The 24,997-nt window shown below is 39.2% G+C and overlaps 1 protein-coding gene across 1 annotated transcript in view; it reads left to right on the forward strand.

The window, feature by feature from the left end:
- The window catches only part of mtrex (Mtr4 exosome RNA helicase), a 73,423-nt gene that overhangs the window by 33,553 nt on the left and 14,873 nt on the right, over positions 1-24,997 (forward strand). The window contains exons 9-15 of the mRNA XM_048597062.1: positions 3,400-3,528; positions 5,893-6,003; positions 6,173-6,361; positions 8,987-9,150; positions 11,435-11,540; positions 18,898-18,954; positions 23,766-23,928. Coding sequence (XP_048453019.1) covers positions 3,400-3,528; positions 5,893-6,003; positions 6,173-6,361; positions 8,987-9,150; positions 11,435-11,540; positions 18,898-18,954; positions 23,766-23,928 — 919 coding nt within the window. The remainder of the gene's footprint in view (positions 1-3,399; positions 3,529-5,892; positions 6,004-6,172; positions 6,362-8,986; positions 9,151-11,434; positions 11,541-18,897; positions 18,955-23,765; positions 23,929-24,997) is intronic.

The raw sequence follows: 24,997 nt of genomic DNA on the forward strand, positions 1-24,997 counted from the left end.
AATTTAATCAGTGACAACTACATGATGACTTGCCAATTATGTTGCCCTTCTTTGTTCTGACAGTTATTTAAGTAAACAGTACAAATAGAAATGCAGTATCTAAGGAATGGCTCGCAATGACCCGATACATTTAAGTTCATTCCAATCTTTTTTAAAAAGCATTTTTTCATGTGAACAACTTGTACTTCCACCATCAGTATCTCAAAGAAAAACTCATGTTATTAAGCAGTAAGAGAATTCATTCTTGTTGCAACTATTGTTTATATTTCTGATCACTTGGTAAACAGGATCAACTGAAAGTTGTTATTATTAACAGCAATCTAGCATGGGGAAATAAGGCAATTTAAGCAGTGGAGGATACGATTGAGCACAGCAAAAGATATCACCCCACATAATGATGACATACGTGATAGTTGCAAGGATGAAAATATCCCAGTAATGCATACAATGGGAGATATTAGATGCTTAAACTAAATTAATATTTAATTAGACGAGTTGATTTAGCAGCCTCAAAAGACAGATGAACCACTTGGGAGCAAAAGATTATTCACTAGAAAATTTTAGTACAGACCTGAGTTCTTTGTGACAGAAAATATTGTTGAATTTGGGGTAATATTCCTTAATTGTGTCTTGTATTTCTTGTCACAAATTCTTTTATGAAGTCCAATTAGCAAAAACATTTGTAGTTCTTGTCTTCTGCTTTCCATAATAGCTCATGTATTAAATAAATGTGAATACATTCTCTTGATATAGTAATCATATTCTGTAAAAAAATAGCAATGTAACTTCAAATACATTGTATTCAATTTATCCTGCCAAGGATAGCATTTATGACTACTTGAATATAAATTGATAAGAGTATCAAATTGGGCTGGTAACTTCTTCCAGAATTCCCAAAACAGCACGGAACTGTGCTATATTCTCTTATTTTGTGCTGGTTAGTGCAAGCACACAGTTACTGTTGTTTTGATCGTTATTTCTTCTATCTTGTGCTGAAGATCATACTGGATTACAGTTCTTTGGACACTGTGTTCCTCATCTAGTACATGATTTAAGTGGTTAGTTTTTGTATACGATCTTGAAGTGAATGACTGGCGATAGATGGCTGAATGAGGGCTAAACCAAGTCTTATCTTTACTGGATCTCTACTTGGTTGCATTTTTCAGCAAGAGATTTTGGAGATGGAGAAGGGGCAGTACCTTAGACATCCCTCAGAAGCCTAGTGTTTATGATACTATGCTGGTTGATATCAACCAACCAAGCTGATCAACACTGGGAAGTTGCAATACATGTGCAGCCGTTGCCAATTTAGACCTTGAATAATCTCATTCATCAGCTTTCATGTTCTATTTTTAATATAGCAAAATCTGAAGTTCTTGACTTTGGCAAGAAGAATAAAACAGCCGAGTATTACTTAAATAGAGAATGATTGCAGAATTCTGAGTGCATTAGGAGCTGAGTGTTCTGGTGCACAAGTTACAAGAAGTTAGTGTGCAGGTACAGCACAAAATCAGTTAGTCTCATGGAACACTATCCTTTACAACAAGAAAAATTGATGATAAAAGTAAGGATTTTGTGCTTCACTTCCCTGTGGCTTTTTTTATTCGTTCATGGGATATGGGAGTTTTTGGCTGAGCCAGCATTTATTTACTGCCTACTTGCTCTTGCAAAGATGGTAAGGTGGTGGTGATCAGGCTTCTGTACTGCAGTCTAGATGCTGTTAATTCAGACCTACGATGCTGTTCAGGAGGGAATTCCAGCATCTTGACTAGCGACACTAAAGGAATGATGAGATATTTCCAGGTCTGGATGGTGAGTGCCTTGGTTGGGGACTTAGAGTTGCTGGTGTTCTGATGTACCTGGTGCCTTTGTTCTTCATGATGGAAGTGGTCGTGGGTTTGGAAGGTGTCAAAGGATCTTTGGTCAATTTCTGCAGTGCATGTTGGAGATCATATACATTGCTGCTACTGAGCATCAGTGGTGGAGGGAGTGAATATGTGTGGATCCAGGGCTGGTTTGTCCTGGATCATCTAAAGCCTCTTTAGAGTTGTTGGAGCTGCACTCGTTCAGGCAAGTGGGGAGTATTCCATCATTCTGTTAACTTATGCCCTGTAGTTGGTGGATGGGGTCTGGGGTTTCAGGAGTTCGCTTCTTGCTGTAGGATTCTGAGCTTCTGACCTGTTCTTGTAGCCACTGCATTTATGTCACTGGGCAGTTCAATATCTGGTCAATGGCAACCCTGAAGATCTTGATCATGGGGGATTGGCTGATGGTAATGCCATTGAATGTCATGGGGCAGTGGTTGATTTGTCTCTTGTTGGAGATGTTTATTACCTAGCATTTGCATGGCATGAATGTTACTTGCGAGTTTTCAGCCCAAGCTTGGTTATGTACAGGTCTTGTTTTCTCTAGAGTTGAGAAAAGTGAGAGGCAACTTGATTAAAGTATATAAGATCTTCAATGGCCTTGACAAGGCAGGTGTGCAAAGGATGCCTCTTCATGGGTGAGTTGAGAACTAAGGGGCACCGGTTTAAACTTATGTGTCATCCTTATCGGACAGGGATGAGGAGAATTCTTTTCTGCCAGGTATTTGTGCAGAACTTTGTCTCAGAAGATGATGGAGGCGGAATTATTGAATATTTTTAAGGCGGGGGTGATTAAGTTCTTGTCAGGAATTGGAATTGAAGATTATTAGGATTGGCACAATGTGGAATTTGAAACAAAAACAGGTCAACCATGATGTATTTAACAGTGCAACAGGCTTGCTGAACTGAATGACCTACCTGTACTCCTGATTTAAACATGGACAACTCATTAACTCAAGCAGATTAAAGCCCTTCTAAATCTAGTCATGTGCACCAAGACGTGATTGAGAATGTCAGACTGTTACAGCTCCTATTTCTGAATGTTAGACTCTCACAGGTAGCAATGGGATAAGTGATAGTCTAATTTTGTGATGTTGATTCAGGGATGAATATTGGACAGGCTGTCCTTTCTAAATTGTGGGACCCAGAATATAAAGTTCTTAACCTGAAGTCTGTGCAGATGAATGCATTCAAGACCACAGTTGATCACCATTTTCACTGTTCCCAACTGGATCTTTTCCTTTCATCCTCACTTGCTAAATCTTATTCAAATCTAGGTAGCTATTTTACAATTAAATTTACAAGCATTTTTATGATCTTTGTTAAATAGCAAAGTCGTAAAGCTTCACAAGTCAACATCTTGAGTTTACAAATATTTATGTTCCATATATGTTTATTAAAAAATTGTTTTCTTTGGATGTTTAGTTTTTCTTTGATTTGTAGATTGTCGATAATAAAACATGTATAATTTCAAAAAGATATTGAAAATATTAGAACTCTGGTTATGGTTTTTCATCCTTGTTGATGTTCACAGCCTAACACTGGAGAATTGGACCCCTTGTATGTGGTGGAGGTTTTGTTGCTTTGCAATAAAGACAGTGTAAAACTTGCAGCATCAGGAACAGCTAAACCAGCTAAACCAGGGGAGAAAGGAGAGATGCAGGTTTGTGGATTACAGTTAATTCCAATGCAATTAAAAATAACACATTAATGCTGCCATTAAATTGCTATAGAATAGATCTTAAATGTATCCAGATCTAAAACCCTGATGACAGATATTTTGATAATGCTGTATCAGCAACATGCATTTTTTTCACACGTGTTTATTTTTTGTCTCTTCAACTTCACAGTTCTCCCATTTGCTTCCCAAAGCAAACAAAATTTGTTGCAACTATCAAACCGATCATTATAGCCCTAGGAAATGGCCATGTTTTCCTCAAGAACAGGGCTTCCCAAACTGAGTCGGGCTCACAGGTCGGGCCCTAAGCTGAAATTTTGAGGCGATCAGCTTGGCATAGTTATAACATCTGTGCTCCCTCTCCAACTGGCACGTACTCTGCCATTTCTCACTGAGGAGTTCTGACAGATTTTAGGCCTCGGTGGGGTCATGTTGAAAAGATGTTTCAGACGTACTGCTCAACAAAGCGTTTTCCACCCAATTATCTTTGAATTCTTCATCAGTGATCTGTACCCTGTATTTAAATCAGGAATGGGATTGTTTGCTGATGATTCTGCCATGATTAGCACCATTTGCAATTTCTAATAATAAGCTATGCATCAACCAGATGGAGAGGACATCTGAAGAATATGTGAGATCCCGAGATATAATGTACAAACATTCTCTTTATTAGTGCCTTTGTTCCCACACTCAATATCCAGTCATACTGAGGCTGCCACGTGTATGTCTGTAGGATGCAACCAGAATCTCCAAAAAGGTTTATTTAATAGACTACTTCTCTGCAGCTTTTACTACTGAAAGAGCAAGAGCAGCAGTATTTCATGAACAACATCCCTTTCTAAATTCCCTTCCAAATTACGTCATCCTGACTTGCTCTCGTATTGTAGTAAATTCTTGATCACTGAACCACATCCTGGATTTGCAAAACATCGCTATGGGGGCATCATCACTATAGGGACAACCACAGATGAAAGAAAGAAATTGGAATCCTACTGTTCAAAGAGTAACTTTAAGACGCTCCATTCACCTGTTAAATAAGAATAATTGTTAAGCCCTGCTTTTCTGGTCAGAGCCAAGGGCCAGAGTGGAGAATTGGTAACTGCTATATGATATGTAATTGTCTGTCCCTGTAGTTTAAATCTGGCTGCTGAAATACAAATACTTCCACAGATTAGATCCAGAATAGAAAGAAAGGTCTGGAGAAAACTGAAATGACCTAATTCGCAATGGCGAGTGTTTAATCATTTCTTTGGGGATTTCAGGAGACCTGGCAGTTGTAAATTTTAAAAAAAGACTAGCACAAAAATTTTTCAAAGCATGATTAGATATTCTGTGGCATTGTTTCCAGTACCTTATGCTGCACTTTACTACTTTTACTCTGTATCTTTTTTTTTACATTACTTCTCTAGCTTTCATACACTTTTTTTAAACTTTGTTTTATTATAGTTTCTTCATCTCTGTCTTTGTATTACTCATGTTTTCCCTTTGTTATCAATTTCCATGTCATTTGTATGCCCCTCAGAGATATTGCTTTTCCTTTTTACTCAATCTGTATCTTCATTAGGGTCATTTTTGTGTCCAACATGTGACCCATTTTCAAATTCATTCACATGAATTTCCAAACCAAGCTGTAAAGAAAAGCACATTAAGATGTTTATCTATATTCCCAAAATGGAATATGCTTGCTGTTGCTTGAGTGGGTCCTACCCCATTTAGTTCAGTGCAAAGTGTTGAGGAGCAAATATCAGGTGCCAAGTTTAGGAACACACAAAAATGCAAGTTAGCATATAAGCCAATTTTGCTAATTCACACTGGTGCTCTTCCTAACTCCACTCCTTCATTCCACCCTCCACATGTTTACCCATGTGAGATATGTTTGGCCTTTTTCCCCGTGTTTGTTTTTAACCTAATTAATTTATCAAATTTTATATCGCTGATGCATCTTCAGATGTATGGGTACCTCCGTTATTAGGCATCACATTTTGCATGACACCACAAAAAAAATTAACAGATGTTCAATTGAGGCAAAAGTAACACTTTTCAGATTTCTTTGTATGTTCAGTCTGTGTTGGATTATATCAGTGCTGTAGTTAGCATGATTGAATTAAGGTAAGACAACTGCCTCTGTACCAGATTTTACCTTGTATCATCAATTCCTGTCTGATTTTGCTCTGTGTTTTCTCTGCGCAGATATGAATGGATATGTGGATTTCCTGGTCATCTCTCCATTTTTTGTTATACTTTCTATACTTAATTGATAATTCATAAAATGCCAGTTGAACATTTTTTGCATTCAGTTAACTTGGCTGTAGTGTAATGTTTATTCCTTGTGACTTCTTTATTAAACAGGTTGTTCCCATCCTACTTCATTTAATTACAGCCATCAGTAGTGTGCGTCTATATATTCCAAAAGATCTGAGACCACTAGACAACAGGCAAAGTGTTTTGAAATCGATACAGGTAAAAGTTCCAGTCCAGCTCCCAACTATCTCACTCTTCCCTTATTCATATTGAGTCATAAATTGTTGCGACTCTTTTTTAATGAAAAATAGCAAAAAATCCATATGAAATACATCATTAGTCAAAGCCCTCTCCCACTCTGTATTCTGAACATTTTTGTGTGTTTTAGGAAGTACAAAAGAGATTTCCTGATGGCATACCTTTACTTGATCCAATTGATGACATGGGAATCAAGGATCAGGGACTGAAGAAAGTAATACAGAAAATAGAGGCTTTTGAGCACAGAATGTATTCACATTCTATGCATAATGACTCAAATTTGGAAACTGTCTACAGACTTTGTGAGAGAAAAGCTCAGGTAAGTGACTTATGTTGTGTAATATATTGTTGATAAAATGAGATTAGTTTATCACTGCTGTCAAATGATGTTTATGTGTATTTTTGCAGCACCTATAAATCTTTGGCATACTAGTGTGTCAAGGCAACATTGAAGTGTAAGTTTATCGTGTCCATATGATCATTTTGCCATTGCTTAGTGTTTATGTAAGTAATTTCCCTATGTCTTACAACCAACTTCAGATAAATGTAACCAAAGTAACAGTTTGGAGAAATGTTAGAGCAAAAACAAAATACCAGAGACTGAAGACATGAATTCGGAACCAGAAATGCTGTATTTTTAAAATAAGAACTTTAGTTCAATTTGTTAGTATTGGTTTTAAGGAAAAAGTACAATATTTGAGGAAAAATGCATTTGATGCAAAGTATTTATTCAACTTCTGTGTCACTTCCTGATTCCCCATTATTACATCGGCATCCTCATACTCCAAGATAACACAGTGTGGAGCTGGAGGAACACAGCAGGCCAGGCAGCATCAGAGGAGCAGGAAAGTTGACGTTTTGGGTCAGGACCCTTCTTCAGAAATGAGGAGGGGGAAGGGAGCTCAGAAATAAATAGAGAGAGGAGGGGTGGGACTGGGGGAGGTAGGTGGGATGGTGATAGGTGAGTGCAGGTAGGGAATCGGGGGGATGGGTCAATGAGATGGGAGGGCCCCCTCCCCATTTCTGAATATTTCTGAGCTCCCTTCCCCCTCCCCATTTCTGAAAATCTGTCCATCTTCTCTCCCACCTATCCACCCCTCCCACCTGGAACGTCAACTTTCCTGCTCCTCTGATGCTGACTGGCCTGCTGTGTTCCTCCAGCTCCACACTGTTTTGTCTCTGACTGCAACATCTGCAGTTCTTACTATCTGTCATTCTGCAAGAGTTTTTTTTTTATTCATTCATGGGATGAGGGCATCACTGACTAGGCCAGCATTTATTGATCATCCCTAATTGCCCAGAGGACAGTTGAGAGTCAACCATATTGCTGCGGGTCTAGAGTCACATGTAGGCCAGACTGGGTAAACATGACAGATTTTCATCCCTTAGGGACATTAATGAACCAGAGATTTTTCCAACAATTAGCAAAGGTTCCACCGTCATCATTAGACTCTTAACCCAAGATTTCTTTTTAAAATTCAAATTCCACCACCTGTCACAGTGAGATTTGAAACTGGGTCCCCAGAGTATTACCTGGGTCTCTGGATGAATAGTGAAAATGCCACCAGATCATGGCCTCTCCTCCTATGAGGTTATTCACTTCGGTAGCAAAATAGGAAGGTGGATTATTATCTGAATGGTGACAATTTGGGAAAGAGAGAAGTGAAATGAGACCTGGGTGTCATTGTACATCAGTTGCTGAAAATAAGCATGCAGGTACAGCAGGCAGCAAAAAAGGCAAATTGTCTGTTGACCTTCATAGTGAGATGATTCGCGTACAGGAGCAGGGATTTCTTGCAGTAATTGTGCAGGACCTTGGTGAGACTACACATGGAGTATTGTTTGCAGTTTTGCTCTCTGTACCTGAGGAATGATGTTCTGGTTGTGGATAGTGTGCAACAAAAGTTTACCAGACTGATTCTTGGGTGGCAGGAATGATGTACGAAGAGAGATTCATTCAGTCAAGATGATATTCACTGGACGTTAGAAGAATGAGGAATGATCTCTTGGAAACCTGTAAAATTTTAGAGAGGATAGATGCAGAAAGGATCTTCCTGCTGACCTGGGAGTCCAAAATCAGAGTTCACAATGTAAGGATATAGGGTAGGCCACTTCCGATTGAGATGAGGAGAAATTTCTTCACCTAGAGAGTGTTGAATCTATAGAATTCGCTACCGCAGAAATAAGTTGAAGCTAAAACATTGTATGATTTCAAAAAGGTGTTGGATATAACACTTTAAGGTGAAGATATCTCAGGGTTTGGTGAGAAAATTGGGAACGAGGCTCTGAGCTGGAGGATAAGCCATTATCGTCTTGAATGGTGGAGGTACTGCAGGCCAAATGGCTAACTTTTACTTTCTATGTTTATATGAACCTCTGGTACAAGAATGCCCAAAGTGGAGGGAAAACATTTGGGAAGAATCTGTACTTTTTGAGTCTCATTACCAAAGCTGAAGTCCAGCTTTGAGAGAGTGAGAGAAGCATGTGCCAACTTGGGCATCCCACCCTGCCATTCACCAACCATGGAACCTGCATATTTTTGCCACTTTTTACATGCTTCCCATATCGTCTGTTGTAATTATTAAATAACCGTCTGGATCTCTTGCTTGCTTCTATATTTTGCTCAATATCACATCATTTTGCCTTGCACTATCGTCACTTTAGTCAGTTAACCATTTTCTGTCCTCTACGTGACCATAGACCTCACATGTTTGCTCTAACTTTCCAAACCACCTCCCCGGTTTTTATCTAGCTCACCATTTGTCTAAAAGTTATTTGTAACATTGTCTAGTTTTGATTGAAAATGTATTTCATAACTTCATGATCTTGATTCAATCAAAGTATTGACAACCCTAGATAAGTAATAGTTTTCAGATATGTATGACTTAGATTGTGCCTCATCATAACTTGTATGTATTGAATGTTCATATGTCTGTATATGTAGATTGCTGGAGAAATCAAAGCAGCGAAGCGAGAGCTGAAGAAAGCTCGAACAGTTTTGCAGATGGATGAACTGAAATGCCGTAAACGAGTGATCAGACGATTAGGCTTTGCTACTTCATCTGATGTAATTGAAATGAAAGGACGAGTTGCTTGTGAAATAAGCAGGTGAGGCATTAAGGAAATATATGAAAACATGGATATATCGGTTTGAGCTGTCTCTCGGTCTGTTTGACTTTCTCCACCTGTCCCTTCTTTCTCCATCTGGGCCCCCAAAACTCCAGACATATGATAATTTCCAAGGGCGCCATCACTCTCCATTATAAGCACATTTCATTCTTAAGCAAACTTAAAAGATTTGCGTTTCAATTGTGCTGGTTACAACATGACTCTTTCGTGCGTTTTTATTGTGCATTTATATTGCAGTTTTTGTATTAAATGCACAGCAGTTTTACTTTCTTTCAGAGTTGTGGTTGCAACGATAAAGCTACTTAAATTAAGGATTAGCCAACTTTACATTAGTTCCCTTTTAAAGTCTGATTTACATTACGTTATTTAGCATGTGTGTAAAGCTGAAGCTGTTTACATCAGTAATAAATTTGTGCTGTAAATAAAGCCTTGTATAGACTCTACAAGAGAGCAGTTAGCAAAATTGAAGCACATGGAATAGAAGGTAATCCTGATGAAGGGTGTAAACTCAAAACTTCGACTTTCCTGTCTCTCTGATGCTGCCTGACCTGCTGTGTTCCTCCAGCTCCACACTGTATTGACTCTGATTCCAGCATCTGCAGTTTTTGCTATCTCCGAATAGAAGGTAGTATACTGCCATGGGTTAAGAAGTGGCTAACAAACAGAAAACAGGAATAAATGGGTCATTCTCATGTTGGCAGGCTGTGACTCGCAAGGTCAGTACTTGGGCCCCATGTGTTAGTATTTTGGATGAGGGAATCAAATGTAATATTTCCAAGTTTGTGGATGACGCCAACTTAGGTGAGAATGTGTGCTGTGAGGGCGATGCAAAGTGACTTGCAGAGGTATGCACAGACTTGGTGAGTGAGCAAGAACATGGCAAGTTGTATAGAATGTGGAAAAATGTAGGCTTACCACTTTAGTCAGAAGAACAGATTTTCCAGAATATTTCTTAAATTGTGAGAGGTTAGAAAGTGTAGATGTACAAAGGGACTTGGGTGTCCTCCTCACTAACTCACTGAAGGGTGACATACAAGTGCAGCAGGCAATTTGGAAGGATATGTTAGGTTTTATTGAGGAGCACTTGAGTACGGAAGTAGTGTGAGGTCTTGCTTCAATTTTCTTGAACCTTGGTTAGACAGTACCTGAAATACTATATGCATATTCGGTCCTCTTGTCTCGGGAAGGTTCTATTGCCATCGTGGGAGGGCAATTAAAGTTCAACAGACTTATTTCTGGGATGACAGTGCTATCCTAAGAAGAGGGATTGGCAAATCGAGAGTTAGGGTTAGGGTATTCTCTAGAGTTTTGAAGAATGAGAGGTGATCTTAGTGAAACCATAAAATACTTAAAAGGGATAGACAGGGGAAATAAGGTAATTATGATTCTATTACTTGAATCAGAATCTAGTGCATCAGTTATGAGGACACTGTTACATCAATGCTTAGAGTCCTATTCCATGAAAAATCAGCTCCTCATTGCATTCATAATCAGATCCCCATTACTTTAAGTTTCAGGATGCTGCTTTGTGAATAATAAGTTCACTGTGACATTAATCGCCTGGCACCATAGCATCAACAATCAGGATTTGCTGCAGGAATAATCAGCATTCTGTAACATTAATAATCAGGATCAAATTAATTATACACTTAGTATTGCATCACTTTCCTATTCCTTCAATTATCAGGAATTATTGCGTCAATAATCAGAACAGTAATACATTAAAATCTGAACAGTTTTAATTTATAATTCAAACCCAATTACATTAATATCAACACCCTGTTAGATTGAAGTCATGAACTAGTTATGCATTAATTCTGATCATATAAGATGAATAATCATGGTGTTAATGCATTAACGATTAATATCCAAATGTGTTAATAATCTGTGAAAAATTCCCCATGTGGTTATTAGGTGAATTTCCCCCTTCACAGTCTGCATTAAAATGGAGTCACACTGGGAAAAAGTTTGGAAAGAAGTGCAATATGCAAACTAAAGCCCAACCAAAGATTTAAATTAATCTCTGCATTATCTATACTTTTGCATTCTGGAATGCCATTTATAAAACCTCAGCTGTATCTTTTGTTTAATAGCTTTATCAACCTGTTCTTCAATTGTTAAACACAACTTCCTACACAAGAGTATGCTATAAATGTACAATTATACATAATTCAATTGAGGTATGTGGTAAAGTATGAATTGTACAAATTAACATCTAGATTTTGTGTGATTAGTATTAACCAGATAATTTGTTTTCTTGTAGTGCGGATGAACTACTTCTGACAGAAATGATGTTTAATGGGATCTTCAACGATCTGGCAGCTGAGCAGGCTACAGCCTTACTGAGTTGCTTTGTATTTCAGGAGAAGGTAAATATATTCATTGACTTTCCTCTTTAAGAAAAATGCATTGTAAAATGATTCTCCTGATGTAATTGTCATATGGATGATAATTTGGCATTTGTTCCTGTACATACAGTAGCTAAATTTCGTCATCAGAGTAAGACTTTTTTATACCAAATTATATCAACAGTTTGTGTTTTGCCATGGCTTCCCCTGTTTTTGATTGGAATCAACCAGACTGTGGTTGGATAATATCAGTACAAGGCATATCATAGCCGTTTCAGGTTATGCCACTGAGAGAAGGGGAATAAGGAACATATCAGTCTAATTCTTTCCATATACGCACACTCCACAGGTATAAGGTTGGCTAAACTTTTCTATTACTGCTATTTGCTTGGTTCACCTGGTGTTTGTGATAAGTTGCTGTGTGCAAAGCAACTTCTATGTTTCGATAATGCAATAATAACTACACTTGAAAAATATTTGAGCTGACTGTAAAGTGAGCTTTGGGAAGTCCCTTGGTTGTGAAATATGTTATATAAATGCAAAATTGTTTTTTTGTTTTAAGATCCATTTAACTCAACGAGGAATATATTGCAAGCTCAGGAATGCCCAACTCGGGCTTTAAGGGTTCAACATGATTCTAAATTGTAACGTTTTGAATTGTTGACAGTTCAGAAAAGCTTACTAAATTTATCCCATGACAAAAGTAAAATGAACACTGCCAAGCTGCCATCTAGGATTGACTTAACAAACTAAATCTCTTGGTCGTCCAGCTTTATAGATTAGTAAAAATAAATATCTGTAAACATTTAAGTTTGTTGTAAATCTAGCTTTCTCTCCAAGGTTCTGCAGTTAACATCTTAAATATGAACTTGGAGATGATATTTGGCATAATAATGTGAAATGTGGCCAGTTTTAAGTTGATTATTGATTCAGTCAGTGTGTCTGGTCAATTAACTAAATGTAGATTACATGTGGACTGTAATCATGTAAAACAGCCACAATACGTTCCTTTAAGTTGGTGTCAGCCTTCTGTCTTCTAAGACAGTGGTTTGTGCCATGATGGTCAACTATGTATTGAACATCAGGTGTGGCTCAGGAGCCCAATTAAGACATGCCGGTCTCTGCCATATTTGCAGCAGAAGGCGACATTGTGTTGACAAGGTGTACCCTTTGCTGGCCTCTGTTGTCTGGCGAACTGAGCTTTTCATTTATGCTCTCATCTTTCAGTGCCCTTCCTAATAGTCAGCCTCTTGATGCTATGATTGTCAGCGCCTGTCTTCCCATTGTCAGTGACATTGGGTGCAATCTTCACATCTGGCTTGAAGACAGGCACACCAGAAGTCATGATCCAGTGGTCAGTTCATGTACAGAAGATCTTTGGGTATATTAATGATAAACCGTAAATGCTTGAGTGTGACCAAACCAGCACAGACACAGTTGTCTGAGCAATGATGTATGCTGATGGGATTGGAATTCTTCAGCACCTCTGAATTGAAGACATTTTCCTGCCAAGGATACTGAGGATGTACTTGAGACAGCTAGGTTGAACACACTGACTTTTTCTCTTTTTTTTATTATTTCTCTGGATGTAGAAATGGCTAGTTAGGCTTGCATTTATTGCCCATCCCAAATTGCCCTTTGGAATGCGGTGGTGGCCTGCTGTCTTGAAGTGCTACCATTCATATGGTGTAGGTAATCCACACTGCTGTTTGCAAGAGAGTTCTTGGATTTTGACATAGCACTAATGAAGAAACAGTGATGTGTCACAGTTGTGGTTTCAGGATGGTTTTCTGGACATTTTGGTACAATAATAATTTGAAAAACTTAATTGTAGAGTCATACAATGCAGAAAAGGCCCTTCAGCCCGTCAAGCCTACACCAACATAACTACCACTAAAATACCATATGGATCCAAGTCAGAATGATGTGTGACCAGAATTGATTGCACCTATTCAATTACCCATGTAAAGATGCTGGTGGGCTGCCTCCTTGAACCACTTGTCCGTGGTAGAGTAAGTACCAATGTGGTGTTAAGAAGCACGTTTCAGGATCTTCACTCAAAAACCACCTGGAAACTGATATCCATTTCAAGCCCACCGACTCCCACAGCTACCTAGAATACACCTCCTCCCACCCACCATCCTGCAAAAATGCCATCCCCTATTCCCAATTCCTTCGCCTCCGCCGCATCTGCTCCCAGGATGAGGCATTCCACTCCCGTACATCTCAGATGTCCTTGTTTTTCAAGGACTGCAACATCCCCCCCCACCCCCAGTGGTCAAGAACGCCCTCGACCATGTCTCCCGCATTTCCCGCAACTCATCCCTCACACCCCCTCCCTGCAATAACAACCAAAACAGAATCCCCCTCGTCCTCACGTACCACCCCTCCGGATCCAACACATCATCTTCCGACACTTCTGCCATCTGCAATCCGACCCCACCACCAAAGACATTTTTCCCTCCCCACCCTTATCTGCTTTCCAAAGGGACGACTCTCTCCGGGACTGCCTTGTCCGCTCCACACTCCTCTCCAGCCCCACCACACCCGGCACTTTACCCTGCAACTGCAGGAAGTGCTGCACCTCGCCCCCCCTCACCCCTATCCCAAGCCCCAAGAAGACTTTCCACATCAAGCAGATGTTCACCACATCTGCTAATGTGGTATACTGTATCCGCTGTTCCCGTTGTGGCCTCCTTTACATTGGGGAAACCAGGCGGAGGCTTGGGGACCGCTTTGCGGAACACCTACGCTCGGTTCGCACTAAACAACCTCCCAGTCACGAGCCATTTCAACTCCCCCTCCCATTCCTCAGACGACATGTCCATCCTGGGCCTCCTGCAGTGCCACAACGATGCCACCCGAAGGTTGCAGGAACGGCACCTCATATTCCGCTTGGGAACCCTGTAGCCCAATGGTATCAATGTGGACTTCACAAACTTCAAAATCTCCCCTCCCCCTACCGCATCCCAAAACCAGCCCAGCTTGTCCCCGCCTCTCTAACCTGTCCTTCCTCCCACCTATCCCCTCCTCCCACCTCAAGCCCCACCCCCATCTCCTACCTACTAACCTCATCCCGCCCCCTTGACCTGTCCATCCTCCCTGGACTGACCTATCTCCTCCCTACCTCCCCACCTACACTCACCTTTACTGGCTCCATCCCCGCCTCTTTGACCTGTCTGTCTCCTCTCCACCTATCTTCTCCTCTATCCATCTTCTATCCGCCTCCCCCTCTCTCCCTATTTATTTCAGAACCTCCTTCCCCTCCCCCATTTCTGAAGAAGGGTCTAGGCCCGAAACGTCAGCCTTCCTGCTCCTCTGATGCTGCTTAGCCTGCTGTGTTCATCCAGCTCTACACCTTGTTATCTCAGATTCTCCAGCATCTGCAGTTCCTGCTATCTCTGCATGGAATATTGTTTCTTCTGTGATACAATTTCTAATTGGAAAGTATAAAACAAACAAATGTTAGAAATACTCACCAGCAATATTCCCTGTGAGCAGCTGCTCAGAGGATCTGCATATGCTGACCAGATGCAGTTGCTGGAAAAATTGGAGGGAATATAGCTCAACAGCTGAGGCAGCACCTGTGGAGAGAGGAGGTTTTAACATTTCAGGTTGATGATCTACCATCAGAATGTGCCTTCACTTGTAAGGTCATTAATATGAAACGTTAACTGTTTCACTCCACAGATACTGCCACCTATTTTTTCCTGCATTTTCTGTCTTTATTTCAAATTTCCAAATTCATATATTTTGGTTTTGAATTCAGAAAGTTATGCCTACAGAACAAAGTCATGGTTTCAAGATCAATTACGAAGTATGAACAATATAACAAGTAGTCTCAGTGAAAGATGAGCACAATTGAGTGATTATTTTGTTTCTTTTTTTTTAAAGTTCCAATGATGTAATTGCTTTTCTAAGAAAGCGCCTTAGCTTTAAATTTGTTAGAAGGGTACAATTGATCCTGAACTCGAAGCACACTAAAAGCATGTGCAAAGCAGACAACCTGAACACGCGCGCTTATTTACAGTGATTAATAACTTGCTTTATAATGGACACAAATTACCCATTGAAATCATAAATGTTCACAAATTGTGAGCCAAGCAGTTTGCAGATGTGGAGCAGCAGAGAAACCCCTCTATCATTTGGATCAAATTCTTGGACAGTTCTTGGATAATATTCCCTCCCACAAAAGCCAGAGAGGGCAAAAAACATCATGGTGACCAAGCAACTTTCAAAATGGGGCTTGGGCTTTCAGGACTATGCCATGGGATTGTTTGGGACAATAAGTGAATAAAATTGTTCACATTAGAGTCATGTCCATGTGGTGCCTAATCCGGTGCATGGCTGGGGATTGGGGATGGTAGTCAGGAATCGTGGGTGCTGATGTTCAGGAGTGGGGTCAGCATTCAGAGAGGTGGCCTTTGAAATTGTTGGGTAAGAAGAGAAGATGACAACAGAATGACATCTGGGAGAAGAAGAAAACGAGGGGAAAGAAAGACACGAGCAGCCAGGAAGTTTGGGCTTCTGCAAGATGGTGGAAGAGGACACTCTGGTTCTTTGCAGAGTCAGAAGCAGCAGCAGCAACGTGGAGTCAGAATAGTGCTGAAAGGAGCAGGCAGTAAAATGGAAGAGTGATGTTGGAAGGGAGGAGCAAAGGATTAGGAAGTTTCATCTCTCACCTTGTTTGGAATTGAAAACTGAATTAATGCAGAATAATGGAACCCAGATGCAGGTTTTAGAAAAAGGAGACGAAGAGCCAAAAACTTGAGTGATTGGAGAGCACAAGGAAAGTGTCAAGTTTTTGACAAAAGGCATTTCACCCCACTTGTGCATCCATGTGCTGAAGCATTGCTCACACTGATTCGATCATTCACAGCAATCATGGAGCAAGCTGTTTCAAAACAGAACTCTGTAGGACACAAATTCCTCACTGGAGAAGCAAACGGCGTGGAAAGAATTGGCTGTGGAGAGACAAATATTGTTCATGGCAGAGTCAAAAATTAATAAAATAGCGTAGTAAATCTCGATTTCAATATAACCCATTACTTCCTGCTACTTGGCTGAAAATAGTGAGCATTTTATGTATTGAATTTAGCTGACACAGTGAATCTTTCCAACCTGCAGCATCAGTCGACCCTGCATAATATGTAGCAGTAGGTAGATTTAATTTTGTTTGGAATTCAAATTTTAAGACAAAGTCAAGAAGTTTGCAAGGAAATAAGAGTTAAGAAAGAAATTCAAGAGAAAGGCTATAAGCCTGCAGTACCGTGAAGTTCTTTGTGTGCCAAACAATAGGTTAGCCAAACAGGCTGGTAAATGTGGTTGGAATAATAATATAGATCGGAGAGTTTTGAATTAGCTTTGTTTGTAGCAATGTTTGACAAGTATTTGCAAGCAATTCTAAGTGGTTTTCTATAATAGTCATTGCAAGCACAGAGTGTTTGGACTTTTCAGTTCAGTAAATGTAAGGTTTGAGAAGATATAATTTGAGGCCTTCAAAATAAGGAAAGGATTAGATTCTGTCCAAATGAATAAGCTATTTCAGCTGGATATGATGGAGAGATCGAGAGATAAACTCAAGTTAGAAAAGCTTTGAGTTAAGCTATGTGCTGGAAGTACTTCCTTCAAAAAAAATTGTTAGCTTTGTCATAAAATGACATTTAAAAAAAAGGTTAGATAATTTCCTGTGAAGTAGTGTGGGATCGACTCCAACAGATTTTTATGGTTTAAAAGGAAAACAGTGTTGGACTACAAAAGTCCAAATTTCAAATGAATGAGTAAGGACATGGATCTAGTAAATGGAATAGAAAATTTGGTTAATAAGGCAGCAGTTCTGAAACAGAAGCTGTTTAATTTTGAAATGGGGGGATGTCAATTTTAAAACTTTCTTATCGAATGGAAAGGGTTTGTGGAAATATCCAACATTACATAAATGAATGAGAAGATTGCTTCAAAGAATTAACGTTAAGAACCAGGTATACAATAAAATGATATGTTAATATAGAAAGTAAAAGGAGATAAATAAAATCAAAGAAGCCATGCAAATAGACACCCTAGACAGACTGATGACCTTTGCTTTCTTAATGTAAAGGATAATGGCAAAGACTATAACCGCATAAACAAGACCATTTTCAAAGAAGCAGTGAGCTCAGTAAAGGGCAATGGAGACAATCTCATAGCGAATGAAGGAGACACAGCAATGGTCAAGTATTTCACCTATATTTACAGAGAAAAGTAGAAGGAAACATGTGTAATTGTATTGGCACAGCCATGATGGACTGAATAGATGCCTCTATATGGTGACATTTCTGATTTTCTCAACATTTTATGGCATTCTTTTTGTGGTTTGAATGGTGAAAGCTCTGTGATTCTTTAACCTGCTATGATTAATGCAGAACAATAATATTTCCCCCCCAAAAATTAAATTGTTTGTTTCTGGTGATATGTGAAATCATACAAAATTGCAATCCTGATCCAAAAAGTTGAGCTTTGGAACTCTAATTGACACAGCCTTACAATGATTTGCAAGTATATGTTTCCCTTGAGCCTATTCTGCCATTTAAGGAGATCATGGGTGAATTATGGCCTAATTCCATATACCTGCCTTTTGACCCATATCGCACAACACATTTGCTGAACAAAAATTTTGCCATCTCAGATTTAAAATTAACAATTGACCTAGCATCAGTTGCTGTTTATAGAAGAGTTCCAAACTTCTACCACCCTATGTGTGTAGAAGTCCTTCCTAATGTCACTCCCGAACGGTGTAGTCCTAATTCTAGTTCTGAGCCTATGACCCCTAGTTCTAGAATCCCCAACAAGTGGAAATATGTTATCTTTATCTTTCCTTTTGAAGATTTTGATCTGACCAACCTTCAACCTTCTAAATTCTAGAAAAAGCAATTTTTATGATCTTTCCTTGTAGCTTAACCCCTGAAATCCAGGTATCATTCATGTAAACCCACGTTGTAGTGCCTCCAACGCCAATTTATCCTTTTTAAGATGTGGTGTCCGGATCTGGTGTCAGTACTCCAGTTGAGGTCTAACCAGGATTTTGTATAGCTGCAGTATAACTTCCAGTCTACTTCAGTGTTTTTCCTGTCATGTTTTGCAAGCCTGAAGTTTTGGTAAGGTCTGCTGTCGAAGATATTCCTTTACTATTGGGTAAATCCTCAGTCTGAACCCCAAGATCTATTTGTAATTGCTAATGTTGGTTCAAACTTGGTATCTGGCCCAAAATGATCAGGTATGCAGCTAAAGTGATCCTGCAAGACTAAAAACTAGGAGATTTCCAATGTTGTGTGGCACTAAATCTTTAACATATGATAACAGATAAGTGATATAGCAGTTTGAATGTGTCTGTTCTAATTTACAGGCAAATGAAATGCCCAAACTGACAGAACAGCTAGCAGGCCCCTTACGACAGATGCAGGTAAGGCTGTTTTGTTGTTAAATGTACTTATTCAAATATTTATGGGTGCAGTTCATATGCCAGTACTACCAAATCATTAGCAACTACTTTTATTATCATTCTATTTAATAACAAATAAACCGTAGCACTGTAGGTATATTTTAGCTATTATGTTGTTCTAATTTAGGATTATGCTATCGTGGCCTCTTTGGAATTAGTTGAGCCAAAGCATTAAGATTTAATTAATTACATGTCCTTCAATGTCACACACAGACTTGTGTATCTATTACCACCCTGATTCTTCCCTTCCCCATTTCCGAACACGGATTTTGCTTGTAATACCTCAACAGCTCTGCCCACACATGCATGCAGTAATTATGCTATAATGTGATCAAAATGACTGTGTAGTTTTCCACAGAGGTTGTTTGAATTTTCCCAGGATTTCCTCAATATTGCTGTCAAAACCAGTTCTGTGCACTAACATAATATTTGTACCACACGAGTAGCAGACAATGACTATTCCCCCACCTTGACATTCAGTAGCATTACTGTCACTGAATCCCCTACATCCAGAGGGTTACTGTAGAAGGGAAACTGAACTGGACTGATTTAAAGCCACAGCTACTTGAGAGGCCAGAAGTCGGTAAACACCAATGCAATGCAAATATCACAGGTGTAGGGAAAGTCCAGTCCATGGATAAGATAAGAACATAAGAACCAGGACCAGGAGTAGGCCATCAGGCGTGCTCTGCCATTCAATAAGATCATGGCTGATAATTTTATGGACTCGGCTCCACTTAACCTGCCCACTCACCATAACCCTTATTCCTTTACTGTTCAAAAATCTATCATTGCCTTAAAAACATTCAACGAGGTAGCCTCAACTGCTTTGCTGGGCAGGGAATTCCACAGCATCACGACCTTTTTGGTGAAGAAGTTCCTCCTCAACTCAGTCCTAAATCTATTTCCCCGTATTTTGAGGCTGTGCCCCCTAGTTGTAGTTCCAACCACCAGTGGAAACAACCTCTCTGCTTCTATTATCTATTCCCTTCATATATTAAATTACATGTTTCTATACTTCATTCTTCTAAATTACAATGAGTATAGTCCAAGTCTGCTCAATCTCTTCTGAAAATGCAAGTGATGGTTTGAAAATCAAGATGTGACTTGACCAGAATCCAAGTAGATCAGCAATCAATTACTGAATGGGAGAATTGGTGTCAGGAAAGACAACAGACAGCAGAGTTTTGGATGTCCTCAAATTTAAGGAGGGTGGACTGTGGCACACAGTCTAAGAGTGCATTGGAGTAGTTAATCCTAGAGGTAATGAAGGCATATGTGATTTTTTTCAGCTGCAAATGAGAATAGATGGACCGGGTGGGGTGTTGTATGGAGGTAGAAGTATATTGTCTTAGCGCAAATATGTGACTGGAATCTCTGTTGAGATCAAATAATGACACAACGAATATTACAAGTAACTAAATCTCAGACTGTTACCTGCAAAAAAAATTTAAACTGGTGGCTAGGAGATGGAGTTTGGAACATGGATCAAAGACAATACCTTCAGTCTTCCCAAAATTTGTGACTTACTGCTGCTGATACAATAGTTGCCATTCAAAACATTAGAGCAAATAGTTCAATGTGATTGGGGTCACTAAAACCTTAGCTTTCTTTTTTCTCCAACAGATGAAACTACCTTAGTCTTAATTTTCTTTTGCTCGCTTTAACTCTGATTTGGTGGTTTAATTTGTGAGCATCAGTTACCAGGAAATTAAAGACGCGAGAGGCCTACATTTCCAATCTTATTCAGTAAAGTAGGAATTTGAGCTCAAGTGGTTTAAGGTTTTACTTGAACCTGATACACATGAACTCCATACGTTTGTTGTATACAAAGTTAAATATGTATTTAACTTTGGCATTTAAATAAAGCAGGCAAAATTCTATCTGTTCAGGCTTGCTCGAGTTTCATTTCAGATCATTTGAACTTAAGCACCAAAGCACTCAATGTCAAGGAAATTTGCAAAATAGTTGAAACAAGCGAAAGAAAGACTAACAAAGACTTGGGAAGACTTTTATGATCTGATATTAAACAAAGAAAAATTGTGATAAGAATATGTGTTTTACTCTCTTGGTCATTTATTCATTTTTCTTTTACAGATAACATAGTATAGAAAAGCCATTTTATCCAGTAAGTCACATGGCAATTCCAATGCAAAAACAGGTCATTGAGCCCTTTTAGTCTGTGTAGATGTTTATCTTCTAAAACGAGAATGTGATTGCACTGGAAAGGGTGCACAAGAGATTACCAGGATTTTGCTGAGCTGGGGAGTTTTAGTTATGAAGAGAGATGGAATAGATTGGGGTTGTTTTCCTTGGAGCGGAGGTGATTGTGGGGGAACATGATTGAGATTTTAAAAATTATGAGGGGCATAGATAAGATAGACAGGAAGGAATATTTCCCCTTGATGGAGGGATCAGTGATTGGCGAGCGTAGACTTAAGGAAAGGAGCAGGAAGTTTAGAGGGGATGTGAGAAAGATTTTTTTTTAACCTAGAGGGTGGTGGGAATGTGGAACTCACTACCTGTAAGGGTGATAGAGGCAAAAACCGTCATGACTTCTGAAAAGTATTCATATGTATATATTGCAATGCCAAGACATACAGGGCTTAGGCCAAGTGCTGGAAAATGAGGTTATAATAGTTAGGTGGTTGTTTCTGATTGGTACAGATTTGATAGGCCAAAGGTTCTTTTTCTGTCTTGCAGACCTGTATGACCCTATGATTCTATGACATGCCTGTCTGATTCTGGTGCATATGACTAGTTCTAGAATGACCTTAACCATTATAGGTAGCAAACGTACTGCTTAAGGTAGTGAGTCATCCAGAAATGAATAAGGAGCAGAGGTAGGCCATCCAGCCATTCAAGCCTGCTCCACCACTCAGTAAGATCATGGCTGACCTGTTTGTTTTAAATACCACATTCCCGTCTACTCCTGATGATCTTTGATTCCAATGCCTGATGACAATTTTAAAAATATTAATGATTCGACCTCCACTGTCTTCTAAGGCAGAGAATTTCAAAGTCGCACAACCATCTGAAAGAAGAATATTCTGCTAGCCACTGTCTTAAAAAAGCAGCCTCTAATTTTAAAACAGTGCTCCCTTTCTCGACTCACCTACGACAGGAAACATCCTTTGTACATCCACCTTCTCAAGACCATTCCAGATCTTATACACTTCAATCAAGTTACCCCTCACTGTTCTAAACTCCAGCGAAGATAAGCCAAACTATGCCAGTAGAATAACCCTCTCATCCATAGGTACCAACCTAGTAAACCTTCTCTGAATCACCTCCACAGCGTTTGGATCCTTCCTTAAATAAGGAGACCCGAACTACACACCGTTTTCAAGATGTGGTCTTACCAATGCCCTGTGTAACTGAAACACAAAATCTTTACTTTTTTGATCTATTCCTCTTATAAAGGAAGGAGTTCCATTATACTACTTGATTTTGTGCTGGACCTGTGTTGTAACATTTTGTGGCTAATGCACCAGAACATTCAGATCCCTCTGCGCTTCAGATTTCCTCAGTCATTATCCAGTTAGGTCATACTTTGTTTATTCGTCCTCCCAAAGTAAACAGTGTTATATTTTCTAACATTATACTCTACCAGATTTTTGCACGTTCAGTCAACCTATCTTTATCTGTGTAAAGTCAGCCGTGTCTCCTCTTCACAGCATACCTATCTTTATGTCACCCGCGAATTTGGTTACTATGCCTTCTCTCTCCTCAGCTGAGTCATTGTAATTGATTGTGAAAACCTGAGACTCAGCACAGACACGTGTGGAACCCCACACATCCTGCCAATCAGTGAAAAGCCCAATTATGCATCCTTAGTTTGCTGCCAGCCAGCCAATTTCTATCCATAATAAAACAAAGAACTGCACAAGCTGGAAATCTGAAAGAAAAATAGAAACCTTTAGTCATTGGACTCAACATCAACTCTGCTTTCTCCCAACAAATTATGCCAGATCAGAGTTTTTCTGGCAATTTCTGTTTTTGTTTCAATTTCTATCCACACTGGCACCTCCTGCACCCTATGCCTCTACTTTAAGCAAGAGCCTTTTATGTGGTGTCTTGTCAAATACCCACTGAAAATCCAAGTACGGTACATCAACGGGTTCCCCCTTACTGCATATTACTCCTTCAAAGAACTACAATAAATTGGTTAAATGCAATAGCCCTTTCACAAAACCATGATGACTCTTCCCAATTACCTTGCTTTTTACTGAATGCCAAGCTGTAACTTCTTTAATGATCAATTATAACACCTACCCCAGGCTAAAGGACAAGCCACCTCACCTCTTGTTCTTGTTTTCTGCCTGTCTCCTTAAATAGAGAAGTAATTTTTGCTGTTTTCCAGTCTGATGGAGCCTTTCCAGAATCTAGCAAATTTTAGAAAATTAGCACCAATGCACCTTTTACCTCATTGGTTATCTCTGTTAAGACCCTAGGATAAAGTATTTCAGGACCCAGCGACATGTCAGTCCACAGCTCGGTCAATTTATTCAGTGCCATTTCCCTGAGTGATTGTAACTCCATCTACTGATATATACCCATTAGCCTTTTCATCATTCCGTGTGTTCTTTTTTTCACCATTCCTCTGATATGCCACTCTCATTTGCACATTAGTAATTTTAGCTGCTATAGAAACACAAATATCTCTTAAACATGGAGAAGACAAGTTTCTTGTGAAGCTCTATGCCTATCTTGTATAGAAGAAATCTGAATTGAAATTAACTTGAATTAATTTTTTCGATGTCTGATTTCAGGAATGTGCCAGGAGAATAGCCAAAGTTTCAGCAGAAGCCAAACTGGAGGTCGATGAGGAAATGTACCTTGACTCATTTCGCCCCCACTTAATGGATGTTGTGTTCACGTGGGCGAATGGAGCTACTTTTGCTCAGATCTGCAAAATGACAGAGGTTTTTGAAGGTAATAAACGCGTTCATGTTCCTTACAATTGTTTGAATTTACCAATGACCTTGATCTATTAGTTTAGTCTGTTCCTGAAACTGCTTTGACTCAGAATTTGCAAACAAATGTTTGCCTTTATCTGCACAAAGTCTTGATTATGGGTAACAAGGCAATATCACAGTTTCATGCTTTCAAGCAATTCTGCATCCGCAGCTTATACTTTATCCATTAAAGATACCCCACTCTCATTTTGGATGTATTAGCTACTGAAGGATGGTTTAATAACTTTGGTAAATACCAGTTACACTTTAGACCCACGCATTAACTTTGTTTCTTATCCCCTTGGATAATCCATCGTTTTCATAATTATAATACTTGGCAGTTGTGGAATTAGAAGCTGGGCTGAAATCGCCTTTTAATAACCTTGCTAATCTCAGGAATAAAGGGCATGTTTGATATGAAAGGGCAGAATAATTGGTGGGAAGCGAAAAGAATCTGTTCTTCATCAAAAAACCATATGTGGAACCTCTTAAAGTCATTACTAATAGTGCAAAGAGAGCCTATGTTACTATTCTTTACAAACCATGTATTGTTTTATCATGAAGAGCATTTGAGACAGAGGCCACTGTGTTTTAAAGGAACATTGGATATACTTTTTTATGTAAAGGTCTGTAGGGAGTGGATGAGGTTAGGTTGCATATTGTTGTCACAAAGGTGTAGCTGCAGCCAAGATGGACCAATGCCATGTTTAATGATCTTCAGTGCTGTGGTTCAGAATTTTAGTTCAATGATCAATGCATTTAGTTCTTCCTCTTTTTAATCTCTTTTTGTTGACCTTTGCATGGCCCTTGTTGCTTGTTAAGTGTCGAAGTCGAATAATTAAACCAGTGATATTTGTTAAATATTTTCCTGTTGATTGTATTGCAGTTGATTTTATTGTACATTTCGAAGCTATTATATTGAGTTTGTGATCAAAAAACTAACAATTCCAGTAAATTGAAGACAAAAAGAAGTTATGGTTGCTATGGTTCATGTTGATATAATCAGCCCTTCATAGATTTTCTTTATTCCCTGCATTGGAGTCTTT

The sequence above is a fragment of the Rhincodon typus genome, chromosome 1, assembly GCF_021869965.1.
Source record: "Rhincodon typus isolate 14 chromosome 1, sRhiTyp1.1, whole genome shotgun sequence".
In the NCBI taxonomy this organism is placed as follows: Eukaryota; Metazoa; Chordata; class Chondrichthyes; order Orectolobiformes; family Rhincodontidae; genus Rhincodon; species Rhincodon typus.